Below are 16,917 nucleotides of genomic sequence, written 5' to 3' on the forward strand. Positions count from 1 at the left end.
TGAACAGTTTCATGAAAACTGATAATTAACAAAGAATTTTGGGGCGCAACGTAGTGGCCAGTGACAGAAAGCTGCGTCTCCACCAGAGGTCATGGGTCTTCCAGGAGGACAATGACCTGAAACACCTTTTTCCAAAGTGGGTGCTACCAAATATTATGTTAAAGATGCCAATTATTTTGTCCAGAACAATTTTTGGGTTCATTGTGGAATTGTATCACATTTGACTATCTTCTCTGTTTTTTTGTGTTGTTCCAACAAAAATAAATGAATAAACGTGAATACCAAAATATTTAAAACTCCAACAATTTTTTGAGAGAGGGGTTGCATTTTCTGACAGAATTGTAAGGATGTTAATATTTTTGGCCATGACTGTATCGTCTGTCACAAAGTAAACTAATTTGTGTCATATCAGAGGTTAGGAACTTCTATGGTCTTGATTTTTATTGCTAATTTAATTTCCCTGTTGTGACTCGACCCATAATTGCTCTCTTTGTATTTCTTTCTGGTCTTAGCAGAATTATGTAACATTTGGGTCCAAACAGCGCCACCAAGAGGCCAAAAGTTGAGACGAGGATGGCAAATACCTCCACAGCATCTGCATATTTGCCTGGGGAACTTACATAAGCAGGTACAAAAGCCACCCACACAGCGCAGAATATCAGCATGCTGAACGTGATGAGTTTGGCCTCATTGAAACTGTCTGGAAGATTCCTTGCCAGAAATGCTAATAGAAAACTGAGGACAGCCAGTAAGCCAATGTAGCCAAGAAGCACAGAAAAACCAACTGTTGATCCAACAACACACTCATATACTATTTTGTCATTGTGGTATTGAGTGTTTTTATAAGGTGCTGGTGAGGCAGAGACAATCCAGGCAGTGCAGATTGCAGCTTGAACACAAGTCAGAACCAGAACTGTTCCTCTCTGCTGAACAGTGCCAAACCACTTCAGACTGGCTCCACCTCCTGGCTTGGAGGCCTTGAAAACAGCCAGAACAACCAGCGTTTTTACCAAGATACATGAGACACAAAGCACGAAGCTGATCCCAAATGCTGCATGTCTCAGCTGGCATGTCCACAGTCTGGGCCGTCCAATAAATAGTAGCGAACAGAGGAAACAAAGTTTAAGTGACAGCAGTAGCTGGAAACTCAGCTCTGAATTGTTGGCACGTACAATAGGTGTTTGCCGGTGATAGATGAAAATCCCCAGGACGACAACACAGACAAACGTGCCCAGCAGTGAGGCGATTGTCAAACAGATGCCCAAAGGCTCATTGTAGGAGAGAAACTCTGTTTCCTTAGGAACACAGTGGTCACGTTGGGGACTGGACCAGAAATCCTCTGGACAACTGATGCACTCTGTGGAATCTGTAAAAAAATAGGGAAATTGTTTAGATGCAGTGGAGTTGAATAGCCCCACGGTAAATCTAACTTTGTCATGTAAACCTCAACATTGTCAGAAAGTTTAAGGACAAGAAAGACAAACAGTTGTCATTTATAGCATTGAACATATTTACACTTTTACATTTTTTTTCACTTTTATCCCTTCCTTTAAAAAAATTGTTCTTATACACCTCAGATGAATTGTATCTACTCAACAAAGGCTTGTCAATCAACTTGGTATTGTTGTTTACAAATTGTTATAAATATGGCTTTGCCTCAAATTACTAGTTCAACTTGTCTGACTATAGCATAGTGATGCAGGAATGATGACATCAGGACTATATTAAAAACGGTCAGAAATGAAATTGCTCTTCTAGGCAGAAAGGGGGTTTCTTGGCAAACAATATTTTTTTTTGCAAACTTTGTATCTTTCCTTTTCTATTTTTTTGTTGAACTTGTGTTTAAACTGCACTATTTAAAACTAAACACCAACCAGTCTCATTGCTGATCTTTCCCTCAGAACAGGGAATGCAGTCAAAGCAGCACACAGGCTGCCCCTTCTTTCTGGCCATACGAGTACCTGGAGGACAGCTCTCACTGCACACTGACCGCGGTGGCTTGAAGGAGAAATAAAATGTTATTCTACACTGCTTTGCAACAATCAAAATAATTATTGATCTGCCAAAAATATTACCCTGAAAAATCAGAAGTAACCTCTTTTAATTTAAAATTCCAGAAGATTTTCCCTTCGTCCAGTGTGAGTTGTTCACTTTTGAAAGGCAACTTCTTCACTTCACCCACATTCTGAACTTCAGTTCTTCCATCAGGGAGCCACAGCCAGTTCATGATGTCATATATCGGTAATACATCACCATTCTCGTCAAATGACACTGCATCACCAAATGTTGTTGTGAAGTTGACCCTTTCCAAGTAATACACGAGCTATGACAATCAGAATATCAGAAATTAGTTTAAATCTTTTTTTAATAACCATGATGAACAGAATGGCACCTAATAGTGAATAATTAAACTGCCATGAAGTTTTGAAAGACACTAAAAATTCCAACAATGAATTTCACTTGATGTGCTATCGAAGCCTCCCATGATAAAGACTCCTTGAACAACACTGATATTGATGCAGAGAAATTTACTTCTAAAAGTTTTTGAGTGAGGTTCATTCTTCTAATTATTCAGAGAACAGCGTGATTTCTGCTTTAATAGTAAAGACTGTAAAGGTGACTGAGACACTGTGTCCAGGAAGCACTGAGTAGTGCACGGATAGTTTATAGGTAAGCAGGACACCAGACCTGGAAGACTGGAACTCTGGAGCCCACCCCTGACCTAAAGACTATCCCACAAATAGAGAAAAATCACTGGACTCAGTCATAGAAACAGCTGTAAAAGGATTTCAAACCTGCCATGGCTCTAATTTCTGCAAACTCCCACAGCTGTGCCCACTGAAAGGTCCTAGCTCGGATTCACACTGTAGCATGGCATCAAGGCCATATGCCAGAGCATAAACAGCCTTGTAAATATTGTACTCAGGCCGAAGGTTTGAAACATCCAATAAATCACTCTCCACATTCTCTAGATCTTCTTGTCCTGTGCAAAGTGCTCCCTCAGTTTCCACCCAACCTGCTGGAGGTGGTGCAAATTTACACTGAAATGTGTCTTCCCAAAATTGATTCACCTGAAATATATTCAAAACTGCATGTTATACACAGTGGCAATACAATATTTGCGCAAAAACTAAATGACATTTCAAGGATGAACAAACCAAGCTGTTTTCGTGGCTGTTGTTGTGCTGCATGTCAGGACGCGTTTGTAACAGAAAGTCTCTGAAACCAGGAATTTCCCCATGACGGATGGCAATGCCAAGTGTGCCACCCAGGTACGGCATGAGCTGGGGGGTCTGAAGCACAGCAGCCGATGTCCAAGCTTCACTGGCAATCCACTGCAGTCCTGTCACATTCTGCCTCACCACCTGTGCATTACATTACACTTAAGATAGAAATTAATACTTTCATACCACCAAAGTAAATTCTAGTCTTCACAGTCAGTGTCTTGTTTTATTCATTTATGCGTAAAGGGAGCAGTATAATAGAAAGTTCAATCCAACCTCTTTGATGATGTTAATCATGAGACTATCGTGTGCAAATGCAATAACAACACGAGCTGTGGATTTCTTCATCACATCCACTATCCTCCTTAGTTCTGCTGGATTTTCACCCCATGGTAAAATTTCCAAATAGGCCAGACACCCTTCACCAGATTGACTGAGTTCAGATTGGAAGGAGCGGGCAGCATGGAGTCCATAATCATCATTGCTAATGAGCAGACCTGCCCAGGTCCAGCCAAAGTGTTTTAGTATCTGAATCACAGCACGAACCTAAGTGAACAGAGAGTGGAGCGATTTGTGGCTACAAATATTCCCTGGAAAACTGTTATACTAGTTCCAAAGTACATTATGTTATACGTTTCTATTTCACTTTGTAATCTGATACTATACAACTATACTCCATCCCAATGTGAGAAGTAATACCATAAAAATATATATACTTTGTACAACTTACATGTATTTCTTGAACTTCTTAAAATAGTATATAATATATGCAATTTTAGATTTTTATTGTTTTACCTGAAACGCATCACTTGGAATCGTCCTAAAAAAGGATGGAAACCTTTTGCGGTCACTTAGGCAGGAACATGTGGCAAAATAACTGACCTGTGAAAAACACAGACTGGACATTTTAAGAAACATTCAAAACTTAAGTATTCATTTAAAAGAAATGTGAAAGATCCAAATTAAGCAACTGAGGTCAAAATGGAAAACTTACCATTGGTATTCTGTACAAACCTACAACAGAGGAGATGGCAATACAATGTGTAGAGGAAGAATCACCCACAATCCCTATGACTGGAGGGGTTCCTACACAAGTCTCATCTAATACAACCTGGTCCTCTTGACCACTGACTAATGACAAAGCTGCACGAAACCCAACTCCTAGTTGGAGGCAGTTGTCATACAGACTGTATCCCAGAGTCACATTAGGCAGCAGCTTGGAGTTTCTGTTAATCTCATCAATAGCAAAGGCCATGGTCTGGGCTCTCCTGAATCCTATGACATCAAAACTAATAGAAAATACAACTCATTGCATTTGAAAAATACAACACAACATTCATTTTGACACACAATTACAGGTTTTGGATAAAAATAACCAACTATAGTAACAACTTCTTTTGACTGACAGACTCACCCATGGCAGGTAGGCTGTTGTGGCTCTGAGTTAAAAGACACATCAGGATACGTGGAAAAGAAATGAATTTGAAACACCCCACCGAGAATCACATCTCCCGTTTTGTGCATCCCATTAAGATGAAACTGTCCCTGTAACCGGCAGGAGGAAAAAGGAGTGGAGGAGAAAACAGAGAAAAAGTAGCAACAGAATAACATGAGCAGGTTGGTTTTTAAAAATGCCAACATGGCTGTTTTGCAGTTCACCTGTCTTCAGAACATAGTGTCATTCAAGTTTCACTGTTATATTGTCTCTTTTTATTGACTTGCAGTATTATTTGGTGTTGCATGCCACACCCCCGAGCTAGAGAAATATGAGGGGAAGGACCTAAAATGCATTTCATTATGATTTATTGTGTGATGTAATACAGATACACAAAAGCAGGTGCACATAAATACCATACCGGATGTAACACCACCTCCCTTTTACTCGAGTAAAATACAGCAGGACTAATCAGACAGTTCATTAACAATATCCAATTTGAATTCTGCAGTGTTATAAAGAGGGCCAATGTGCGGTCCCTACATAAATATGCCCTTCAGACTCACTAACACTTTAGCTGTGTTTCAGAACTTGGTCAGTCTTTCTCTTGGAAACAGTATTAATACATTTGTCAACATGATAATCTTCAAATACGTCCAAATTGTTGTTTAGTGCGCTCTCCAGATCCACTTTTATTTGGAGGCAGAGAAGTGGATCTTTCACTCACCCACCCTCTTCTTACTGCGCTTTATCCTCTCTCAACATTAAGATGGAACCGGCTAGGTGAAAGCCCAAATTTGCTCACTCCAGAAAACAGGAGACAACTGCAACAGTTCATGGGCTTTGCCACTATCTAACGGTGCCTCATAAAGGACTAAAGTTCCATTGCTGAACCTGTGTTGGTCCCTACATAAATATGGATGTCCAGGCTACAGTTGAATGAAAAAGTTTTTATCCTCTTATGTTTAAATAATGAGATCAGGAAAACAGCTTTTAGAAGACAGCAAAATGATATTGCAAAATGGAATAAAAGTCTAAATCACCATAGCATAGTCTTCACAAATTGGATTGTTTTGGAAAAGCACACAGGAAGCCATGGCTTATGTCTAGACACGAGGCAGGATTTTGTCGTCTGATGAGACCACATAAGTCCAATTTTTGGCAACATTTGCCTTCAATTAATCCAAAATGCTGCAGCAAGAGTGCTGACTGGATTAGGAAAGAGAGATCATATTTCACCTTCACTAGCTTCTCTCCATTGGCTTCCCATTAAATCTAGAATAGAGTTCAAAACCCCCCTCTTTACATACAAAGCTCTTAATGGTCAAGCTCCATCATATTTAAAAGATTTCATAGTTCTGTATTGCCCGATTAGACCACTTCGATCCCAGAATACAGGCCTACTTGTAGTTCCCAGAGTTTGCAAAAGTAGAATGGGAGGCGGAGCCTTTAGCTATCAAGCTCCTCTCCTGTGGAACCAGCTTCCAATCCAAATTCGGGGGACAGACACCCTCTCTACTTTTAAGACTAGGCTTAAAAACTTCCTTTTTGATAAAGCTTATAGTTAATATTGCTCACTCAACCTAAACTAGCTCCTAATTAGGATGCTATAGGTTTAGAGTGTTGGGGGTCTCCCGCAAGTGCAATGAGCTCCCCCTCCTTTTTTCCTCTATACATTTATTTGTCACCACTGTATGCTATTAATTTTGTGTCCTACCAACCTGTACAATGCTTTGTTGTTGCTTTTTTGTTGTTTTGTTGTTGCTTTTGTTGTTGTTTTGTTGTTGCTTTTCGTTGCTCTGTTCTTTTCTCCCTCCACTTTCCACTCACCCCAACCGGTAAAGGCAGATGGCTCCCCACCCTAAGCCTGGTTCTGCTGGAGCTTTCTCCCATTAAAGGGAGTTTTTTCTCTCCACTGTTGCCTAGGGCTTGCTCAAGGGGGATTTGTCGGGTTGCTTCTACATAATTGTTTTGTCTGGACTTTATTTTGTAAAGTGCCTTGAGATGACTTTGTTGTAAATTGGCGCTATATAAATAAAGTTGAATTGAATTGAATTGAAAAGGTGTATGTGGCAAAAACAAACTGCTTATGAGGAACAGAACAACATTCCCACAGTGAAGCATGGTAAAGGCTGGATGTTTAGGGGGTGTAGTGCTACATCAGGCACAGGGACTCTGTGGAAAGTGGAAAGAAGATTGAATGGAACCCAATATCAGAAGCTGTTGAATCAAAGCCTTTTACCATTAGTCAAAAAGCTAATAATGAAGATGCAGTGGATCCTGCAACAAGATAATAATCCAATGGTTTAAAAAGTTTCCAGGACCTGAGGAGCATGTACCATCTTGTACAAATCCAAGAGGCGGGGCTGAGTGGAAGACACCACCAACACCCTGGTGGATCACTTTGAGCATTTGGTTATGCCCTTCAGACTCACTAACACTTTAGCTGTGTTTCAGAACTTGGTCAGTCTTTTTCTGGGAAACAGTATTAATACATTTGTCAACATGATAATCTTCAAATACGTCCAAAGTGTTGTTTAGTGCGCTCTCCAGAACCACTTTTATTTGGAGGCAGAAAAGTGGATCTTTCACTCACCCACCCTCTTCTTACTGCGCTTTATCCTCTCTCAACATTAAGATGGAACCGGCTAGGTGAAAGCCCAAATTGGCCCACTCCAGAAAACAGGAGACAACAGCAACAGTTCATGGGCTTTGCCACTATCTAACGGTGCCTCATAAAGGACTAAAGCTCCATTGGTGAACCTCTCCAACACGGAACCTTATTTAAAAGTAAGCTCACCTGGACACCTGAAGCAGTACAAGTTTCTAAACAGGAACTTTTCACCCATCTTGCCTCGACAGTTAATGGTCAATTAACTGGGGTTATTTCAAACTCAGGAGTTGTATTTTCTCAATGTGCAGAGAATGACAACTACATCCTCTCATGTGCAATATTCTCCCTTTGACTTTCTCCTCTATAAACACATCATAATAATCTGGGGTATCTCTGGTAAACTGAGCATCTAAATCCCTGCTAAGGTCATTAGGCATTATTCTTTAATTGCTTCCACCTCTCTCTCTCCTTCTGCACTCGGTCAAGGAACAGCTAGGCTGATGCCTTGTCCCCCTTTTTTTGACCCACCCAAAGGAAAAGAAAGACCGGGAGTCACTAGAATGGATATTAAAGAAGAAGTGCTCCAGCCCCATCTGCCTGCCCACCTAACCACCTCCAACAGTACCATGTTTCCCACCTATCTTGTCATCCCGGTATGTCGTGCTCATTGTGCAGTCCAACAACATTTCTGGTGGCCTAGTGTCAGATCAGACATTTGGAAGTGTGTGTCAGCTTGCCTCCAGAACCCCCACTCATCTCCTCCATCCTCTGCCCAGTATCGAAAAGGTCTAACGTCTCGCTAGATTTGGTTACTCCCTTTCTCCAAAAATGCTGTAGTTCTCATTATGTTTGATAGATTCTTTTAAATAGCACATTTCAATACATTTCTCAAACTCCCACCTGAGATTGCCGAAATCCAGGTCAAGCACATCTTCTGTCTCCATGTCCTCCCCTACAACATCGACTTTGACAATGGTGCATAGTTTACAGACAAGTTTTGGGCAGAATTTTGTAGGTTTCTCTGTAGGCATCTCCATTAGTCTGTCCTTGGGTTTCTGTCCACAGTCTAATGGACAGAATTACAGACTAAATTCGAATCCAGAGACCTAACCCTGCTTCCTCTGCTCCTGAGTTTCCTCATCATAAGCCACAGGTTTGACCCCCTTCTAGTCAGTTTATACCTACCAACCCTCGCTATTTGACGTCATGAACCTGGAGCAGCAATGCTATTTACTAAAGATGCCACTTGTCCTGTAGGAGAGCTCATCGAACGTTAAATTAATTAGTCCAAGGCTATAAAAACCTTGGCCAATGAACACCATGCACTACCACCCAGATAACAAGTGGGAATGAAAAGCAGAGAGCTGGCTTGGGTTAGTTATTTACTCCATAGCAGTCAGTTTGTGGGTCCCAATGCTCATGCAAGATCCACCTGATCTTCAGGGTCTCTCATGTGAAACCTGTTTTCCAGAGCACCCTTAGGCACACCTCCAGAACACCACTACCTCCCCCCTAGGTAATATGTTTAATTTGTTTCTCGTTGTCTTGACTGCCTTTATTTACCTTGCTTTCCCTCAGTTATCCTGCGAGATTACCCTGTTTAAAATAAATGAGGTAGCCACACCTCTTTGGACACACCATGCGGCCAATCATGTGGAAGGACAGACTGGGCTCATACCACTATGTAAAAGAAGGAAGAGGCACAGACATGTTATTGTGTTAAGACTTTGGCATTTATTTGATTTGTTTACTGTGGTTCTGTGTTGAGTTGTTCATTTAAAGGTATGATTAAAATGTTAAGCAATAGTAACTGTATATTTTTCTGTAAAATTTAAAAAAAATAAGGCTTTTTTAAAAACACTGAATAAACTATTGCTTACCGACACACAAACCATTCATTATTGCTAAATTAGTCTAAAAGTTAATGCACTGATTGATGAAGAGCCATTTGGAAGACATTTGGGAGCCAAGATAAAAGAGCAAAATCTTTAAAGAGAGTCAGACCTACCATCACTACTACCCACTGTGTCCTAAATAATAAACAGTAAATTTATCACCTTTCTGACAGTTGCACCCTACAAACTGAGAAATTATAACATTGTAAAAGTAGAATTCATGGCAGAGCTGCTGTTTTGGATTATATTAGATTGTACAGGTGTACCTAATAAAGTGGCCAGTGAGCGTAAGTGTAACTTTGTTTTCAACACACATGTAAATTTATTCCAGAAATGTACATGTTCTTCCACAAATAATAGTAGAAAAGAAACTACCAATGAAGAATTTATTTGTTTATTCAGTAGAAGATCTTGATTTAATGTTTTTACCTGTCACATGATTTAGGTGGAACTTCAACTTAACCTTTTCAGATAACACAGGCTGATCGAGACAAAATTGGTAAAATTGTTAATCAACTAAATGGTTCAAAGGCTAAAGATGTACTTGTTGTGAGCAAAACGTTGTTTTTTATGAACACAGTGCAAAAATGATAGCAATTGTGGCTATATACAGAGAGAGATATGTAGGAAAATTGAGTGTTTTGCAATTAACAGCCGAGCCGAGGGTCAGTAATACAAACATGTTTGTAATGAGTTAGGGAGAAATAGAGGAGACTGAGCAATTAAAAAACTGCAGGTATCAAATTATTAAATTACGATTATGTCATTGTTGTCGTTGTAATCTTTAAATCAGTGTAACTTACACAAGGACAAAGGTAACAAAAAGAACAATATACAGTGCTTCATACTTTTATTGCACCATGGAAAAAACACAAAAACCCATTATTAGCAATCCCACACATAAGAGTTAATTAAAGGAGGTTTATTAAGACAGGAAAAAACAAAACAAACAAAAAAAAACCTTGGTGTCAGCCCTTGCTTCACAATAAGTTAACATTACTGTTATTACATTTCATGTTTCTGCCTGTATTTGTGTATCTCTACAGGCACAATATATAGTGTTTTATCAAATTTAATGCAATATTTTATGAAGTGTTGTCTCGACCCATAATTGCTCTCTTTGTGTTTCTCTCAGGTCTCAGCAAGATTATGTAACATTTGGGTCCAAACAGGGCTATCAAGATGCCAAAACTAGAGGCCAGGATGGCAAATACCTCCACTGCATCTGCATATTTGCCTGGTGAGCTGATGTAAGCAGGAACAAAAGCCACCCACACAGCACAGAATATCAACATGCTGAACGTGATTAATTTGGCTTCATTAAAACTGTCTGGAAGATTCCTTGCCAAAAATGCTAATAGAAAACTGAGGACAGCCAGTAAGCCAATGTAGCCAAGTAGCACAGAAAAACCTATGGTGGACCCAACAACACACTCATACACTATCTTGTCATTATAGTACTGGGTGTTTTTATGAGGTGTTGGTGAGGCAGAGACAATCCAGGCAGTGCAGATTGCAGCTTGAACACAAGTCAGAACCAGAACTGTTCCTCTCTGCTGAACAGTGCCAAACCACTTCAGACTGGCTCCACCTCCTGGCTTGGAGGCCTTGAAAACAGCCAGAACAACCAGCGTTTTCACCAAGATACATGAGACACAAAGCACGAAGCTGATCCCAAATGCTGCATGTCTCAGCTGGCATGTCCACAGTCTGGGCCAGCCAATAAATAGTAGTGAACAGAGGAAACAAAGTTTAAGCGACACCAGTAGCTGGAAACTCAGTTCTGAATTGTTGGCACGTACAATAGGTGTTCTGTGGTGATAGATAAATATCCCTAGGACAACAACACAGACTAACGTGCCCAGCAGTGAGGCGATTGTCAAACAGATGCCAAGAGGCTCATTGTAGGAGAGAAACTCTGTTTTCTTAGGAACACAGTGGTCACGTTGGGGGCTTGACCAGAAATCCTCTGCACAACTGGTGCACTCTGTGGAATCTGTTAAAATACAAACAAAACATATAAACAAAAAAAGGCAATTTTGAGCATATATATACATTTGGTTGTATATATATCTATAGATATATCCCTGTATATATCTATATCCCTGTATGTAACACCTATACAGAAATTTCAGCTCATCTTGCATTTAACAGTTTCACAAAAGAAAATCGTATTTTCTTTTGAAGCCCACTCAAAGAGTGCATGCATGTCATGTCTATGTTATATATCCAAGCTACAATGTAAAACTGAACACAAACCAGTCCTATTGCTGATCTTTCCCTCAGAACAGGAAATGCAGTCAAAACAGCAAACAGGTTCCCCCTTTTTTCTGGCCATGCGGGTACCTGGAGGACAGCTCTCACTGCATACTGACCGGGGAGGCTAGGGAGAGTAGATGTAGTTATTCTACAGTACTTTATGCTACTATAATTAGATATTCATCTGCCAAAAGATGAGCCTGAAAAGTGAGAAATAACCTCTTTAAATTTAAAGTTCCAGAAGATTTTGTCTTCATCAAGTATAAGTTCTTCCTTGTTGAAAGATAACTTTTTAACCTCGCCCACATTCTGAACTTTAGCTCTTCCATCAGGGAGCTGGTGCCAGTTCATGATATCATAAATTGGTAATATATCACCATTGCCATCAAATGACACTTCATCACCAAATGGTGTGGTAAAGTTGACCTTTTCCAAGTAATACAGGAGCTATTATAATCAGAAAAAGATAAAAACCAAGATAATGAATGAAATAATTCTCATAATTAGAACATTTTAAGTGGTCTGCTTATATTGTGCCTTTATCCAAAATTCTTTCAAGTCACCCCTTCACGCTGGTGACAGCAGCTGACATGCAAGATGGTCGTCTGATTCACCTGGAGCCACTAAGGGCTTCAGCTTCTTGCCAAATGACACTTTAAAAAGTAGCTAGGAGGAACTGGGAAATCACTACAGTGTTTTACTGTAAGTTATTATGCAGCGTGGTTGGGTGTGTATTTTATTGTACTTTCCATATCTTAAACATAGCGGTTTTATGATGCATACATTTTTGCCTAGGGCCTCAACAGACTCAGGATCACCACTGCTTGTGCATAATGTCATGTCTCCTCTCAGCTGCTTTCTCAGCACTGTATGCCTAAAAAGGTTGACGATGCAACTATCCATATCTACCCCGATATGTAGAATACCTACCAGCAAAAATAAAACAACCTCAGCACTGTCTTTTTAAAGCCTATCTTTGTTCCCTTGCCATTATATGTATGTTCGTTTTCTCATAGTTCTTAAATTATTGATCTTTTTATTCAGATTTGACATTTTTGAATAACTCAGAATTGCTTTATAGGAATTGGGCTATATAAAACTGACTTGTGATTGATTGATTAACATCCCAAATAAAATACATAAACACCAGATTTGGCCATACCACAAAAAGGTGGAGTGTAAATTGATATCACACCTGCCATGCCTCTTGTCGTTGCAAACTGCCACAGCTGTTCCCACTGAAAGGTCCTTGCCCTGGTTCACACCGCAGCATGTCATCAAAAGCATACGCCAGAGCATACACAGCCTTGTAAACATTGTACTCGGGCCGAAGGTTTGAAATGTCCAGGAATTCAGACTCCACATTCTCTAGATCTTCATGTCCTGTGCATATTGCTCCTCCACTTTCCACCCAACCTGCTGGAGGTGGAGCCAATCTACACTGAAATGTGTGTTCCCAAAACTGATTTACCTAAAATATTTATAAAATTACATGTCAAACGCAAGGGCGTTTTTCATTCAAATACCAAATCAGATTCCAAGGTAAATTCTTACCAAGCTCTTTCCAATGCTACTGTTTTGGGGAAGGTCAGGATGTATTCGTAAAAGGAAATCCCTGAGTCCTGGAATTTCCCCTCGTCGGATGGCAGTGCCCAGTGTGCCATCCAGATACGGCATGAGCTGGGGGGTCTGAAGCACAGCAGCCGATGTCCAAGCTTCAGTGGCAATCCACTGCAGTCCTGTCACATTCTGCCTCACCACCTGTGCAATTCATTACACTTAAGATAGAAATTAATACTTTCATGCCACTGAAGTAAATTGTAGTCTTCACAGTCAGTGTCTTGTTTTATTCATTTATGCGCTAATGTAGTCATTTATTATAAACATTGTTATGAGAAAAATGAAGCTAGAGTTTATTCAGACATGAGTGATATCCATCTCAAATGCTCCTAGCAAAGTTTATAACAATTACAGAACAATAAGTTTTTATTCATTCCATTATTAATTACTATTTTTGGAAAGAAAGATGACTTGTTACTTTAAAAAATGGAGCAATATAATAGAAAGTTAAATCCAACCAGCCAGTTCAATCCAACCTCTTTGATGATGTTAATCATGAGACTATCGTGTGCAAATCCAATGACAACACGAGCTGTGGATTTCTTCATCACATCCACTATCCTCCTTAGTTCTGCTGGATTTTCACCCCATGGCAAAATTTCCAAATAGGCCAGACACCCTTCGCCAGACTGACTGAGTTCAGATTGGAAGGAGCGGGCAGCATGTAGTCCATAATCATCATTACTAATGAGCAGACCTGCCCAGGTCCAGCCAAAGTGTTTTAGTATCTGAATCACAGCACGAACCTAAGTTAACAGAGAGTGGAGTGATTTGTGGCTACAAATATTCACTGGAAAACTGTTATACTAGTTCCAAAGTAAAATATGTTATACGTTTCTATTTCACTTTGTAATCTGATACTATACAACTATACTCCATCACAATGTGAGAAGTAATACCAGAAAAAATATATACTTTGCACTACGTACATATATAATATATGCAATTTTAGATTTTTATTGTTTTACCTGAAACGCATCACTTGGAATCGTCCTAAAAAAGGATGGAAACCTTTTCCGGTCACTTAGGCAGGAACATGTGGCAAAATAACTGACCTGTTAAAAACCCAGACTGGACATTTTAAGAAACATTCAAAACTTAAGTATTCATTTAAAAGAAATGTGAAAGATCCAAATTAAGCAACTGAGGTCAAAATGGAAAACTTACCATTGGTACTCTGTACAAACCTACAACAGAGGAGATGGCAATACAATGTGTAGAGGAAGCATCACCCACAATCCCTATGACTGGAGGGGTTCCTACACAAGTCTCATCTAATACAACCTGCTCCTCTTGACCACTGACTAATGACAAAGCTGCACGAAACCCAACTCCTAGTTGGAGGCAGTTATCATACAGACTGTATCCCAGAGTCACATTGGGCAGCAGCTTGGAGTTTCTGTTAATCTCATCAATAGCAAAGGCCATGGTCTGGGCTCTCCTGAATCCTACAACATCAAAACTAATAGAAAATACAACTCATTGCATTTGAAAAATACAACACAAAATTCATTTTGACACACAACTGCAGGTTTTGTATAAAAATAACCAACTATAGTAACAACTAAAATAAAACTTGACTTAATGACTAAATCGAAGAGAAGTATTTTGTTTTAAATGATAATTTTAAAATTTTTAATTCCTTTAGAGTAACAACTGCTTATCAGTACGACTTCTTTTGACTGACAGACTCACCCATGGCAGGTAGGCTGTTGTGGCTTTGAGTTAAAAGACACATCAGGATACGTGGAAAAGAAATGAATTTGAAACACCCCACCGAGAATCACATCTCCCGTTTTGTGCATCCCATTAAGATGAAACTGTCCCTGTAACCGGCAGGAGGAAAAAGGAGGGGAGGAGAAAACAGAGAAAAAGTAGCAACAGAATAACATGAGCAGGTTGGTTTTTAAAAATGCCAACATGGCTGTTTTGAAGTTCACCTGTCTTCAGAACATAGTGTCATTCAAGTTTCATTGCTATATCGTCTCTTTTTATTGACTTGCAGTATTATTTGGTGTTGCATGCCACACCTCCGAACCAGAGAAATATGAGGGGAAGGACCTAAAATGCATTTCATTATGATTTATTGTGTGATGTAATACAGATACACAAAAGCAGGTGCACAGAAACACCATACTAGATGTAACACGACCTCCCTTTTACTCGAGTAAAAGACAGCAGGACTAATCAGACAGTTCATTAACAATATCCAATCTGAATTCTGCAGTGTTATAAAGAGGGCCAATGTGTGGTCCCTACATAAATATGGATGTCCAGGCTACATTCGAATGAAAAAGTTTTTATTCTCTTATGTTGAAATAATGGGATCAGGAAAACAGCTTTTACAAGACAGCAAAATTACATTGCAAAATGGAATAAAAGTGTAAAACAGTATAGCATAGTCTTCACAAATTGGAAAAGCACACAGGAAGCCATTGCTTATTTCTAGACACGAGACAGGATTTTGTCGGCTGATGAGACCACATAAGTCCAATTTTTGGTAACAATTTGGAGAGGTGTATGTGGCAAGAAGGAAACTGCTTATGAGGAACAGAACAACATTCCCACAGTGAAGCATGGTAAAGGCTGGATGTTTAGGGGGTGTAGGGCTACATCAGGCATATGGACTCTGTGGAAAGTGGAAAGAAGATTGAAAGCAACCCAATATCAGAAGCTGTTGAATCAAAGCCTTTTACCATTAGTCAAAAAGCTAATAATGAAGATGCAGTTGATCCTGCAACAAGATAATAATCCAATGGTTCAAAAAGTCTCCAGGACCTGAGGAGCATGTACCATCTTGTACAAATCCAAGAAGGGGGGTGAGTGGAAGACACCACCAACACCCTGGTGGATCACTTTGAGCATTTGGTTATGCCCTTCGGACTCACTTCAGCTGTGTTTCAGAACTTGGTCGGTCTTCCAGCTCTCTCTCCTTCTGCCCTGGGTCCAAGAACAGCTAGGCTGATGCCTTGTCCCCCTGTTTGACCCAACCAAAGGAAAAGAAAGACTTATGTGGGTCTGGGAGTCACTAGAATTGATATTAAGACGTGCTCCAGCCCCATCTGCCTGCCCACCTAACCATCTCCAACAGTACCATGGTTTCCACCTGTCTTGTCATCCCGGTATTTCCTGCACATTTTGTGGTCCAACAATATTTCTGGTGGCCTAGTGTCAGATGAGACATTTGGAAGTGTGTGTCAGCTTGCCTCCAGAACCCCCACTCGTGTTCTCCATCCTCTGCCTAGTACCGAAAGGTCTCACATCTCACTAGATTTGGTTACTCCCTTTCTCCAAAAATGCTGTATTTCTCACTATGTTTGATAGATTCTCTTAAATAGCACATTTTAATCAATTTCTCAAACTCCCACCTGAGATTGCCGAAATCCTGGTCAAGCACATCTTCTGTCTCCATGTCCTCCCCTACAACATCGACTTTGACAATGGTGCCTAGTTTACAGACAAGTTTTGGGCAGAATTTTGTAGGTTTCTCTGCATCTCCATTAGTCTGTCCTTAGGTTTCTGTCCACAATCTAATAGACAGAATTACAAACTAAATTAGAATCTAGAGACCGAACCCTGCATCCTCTGCTCCTGAGTTTCCTCATCATGGGCCACTCTGTCCCTCTCTGCCCGATCGTCTTTCATACCCTCCGAGTGACAAGTCTGTCTCTGGTCCTGAAATAATTTACTTTTAAGGTCTAGTTCGAGTTCCCAGTCTGGTTATTCTGTTTAGAGATTTCTTGCTATCATTCGAGTGTCTAAGTTTTGTTTGCTACTTTGTTATCTCCCTGCATGGTGACAGTGTCCCAGAGGATGCCGGTTTCATTCAGTTTCCTACAAGCAATTTTGTACACTTTTCAAGTTAGTTAC

The 16,917-nt window shown here is 40.0% G+C and overlaps 2 protein-coding genes across 2 annotated transcripts; both read right to left on the reverse strand.

Moving 5' to 3' along the window:
- Positions 1-446: 446 nt before the first annotated feature.
- Positions 447-4,748, reverse strand: LOC137129170 (extracellular calcium-sensing receptor-like). Its single transcript, XM_067508096.1, has 9 exons — positions 4,639-4,748; positions 4,219-4,513; positions 4,020-4,106; positions 3,501-3,770; positions 3,159-3,365; positions 2,796-3,071; positions 2,096-2,323; positions 1,875-1,998; positions 447-1,366 (listed from the first exon to the last, which is right to left on the reverse strand). Exons 1-9 carry the CDS (start codon positions 4,746-4,748, stop codon positions 447-449), a joined length of 2,517 nt encoding a protein of 838 aa, XP_067364197.1.
- A 5,505-nt stretch (positions 4,749-10,253) lies between these two features.
- Positions 10,254-14,900, reverse strand: LOC137129171 (extracellular calcium-sensing receptor-like). The gene is made up of 9 exons (XM_067508097.1): positions 14,743-14,900; positions 14,215-14,509; positions 14,016-14,102; positions 13,524-13,793; positions 12,982-13,188; positions 12,623-12,898; positions 11,647-11,874; positions 11,428-11,551; positions 10,254-11,164 (listed from the first exon to the last, which is right to left on the reverse strand). Exons 1-9 carry the CDS (start codon positions 14,850-14,852, stop codon positions 10,254-10,256), a joined length of 2,508 nt encoding a protein of 835 aa, XP_067364198.1. The 5' UTR covers positions 14,853-14,900.
- Between the last annotated feature and the right edge of the window lie 2,017 nt (positions 14,901-16,917).

This window comes from Channa argus, chromosome 6 (assembly GCF_033026475.1).
Source record: "Channa argus isolate prfri chromosome 6, Channa argus male v1.0, whole genome shotgun sequence".
In the NCBI taxonomy this organism is placed as follows: Eukaryota; Metazoa; Chordata; class Actinopteri; order Anabantiformes; family Channidae; genus Channa; species Channa argus.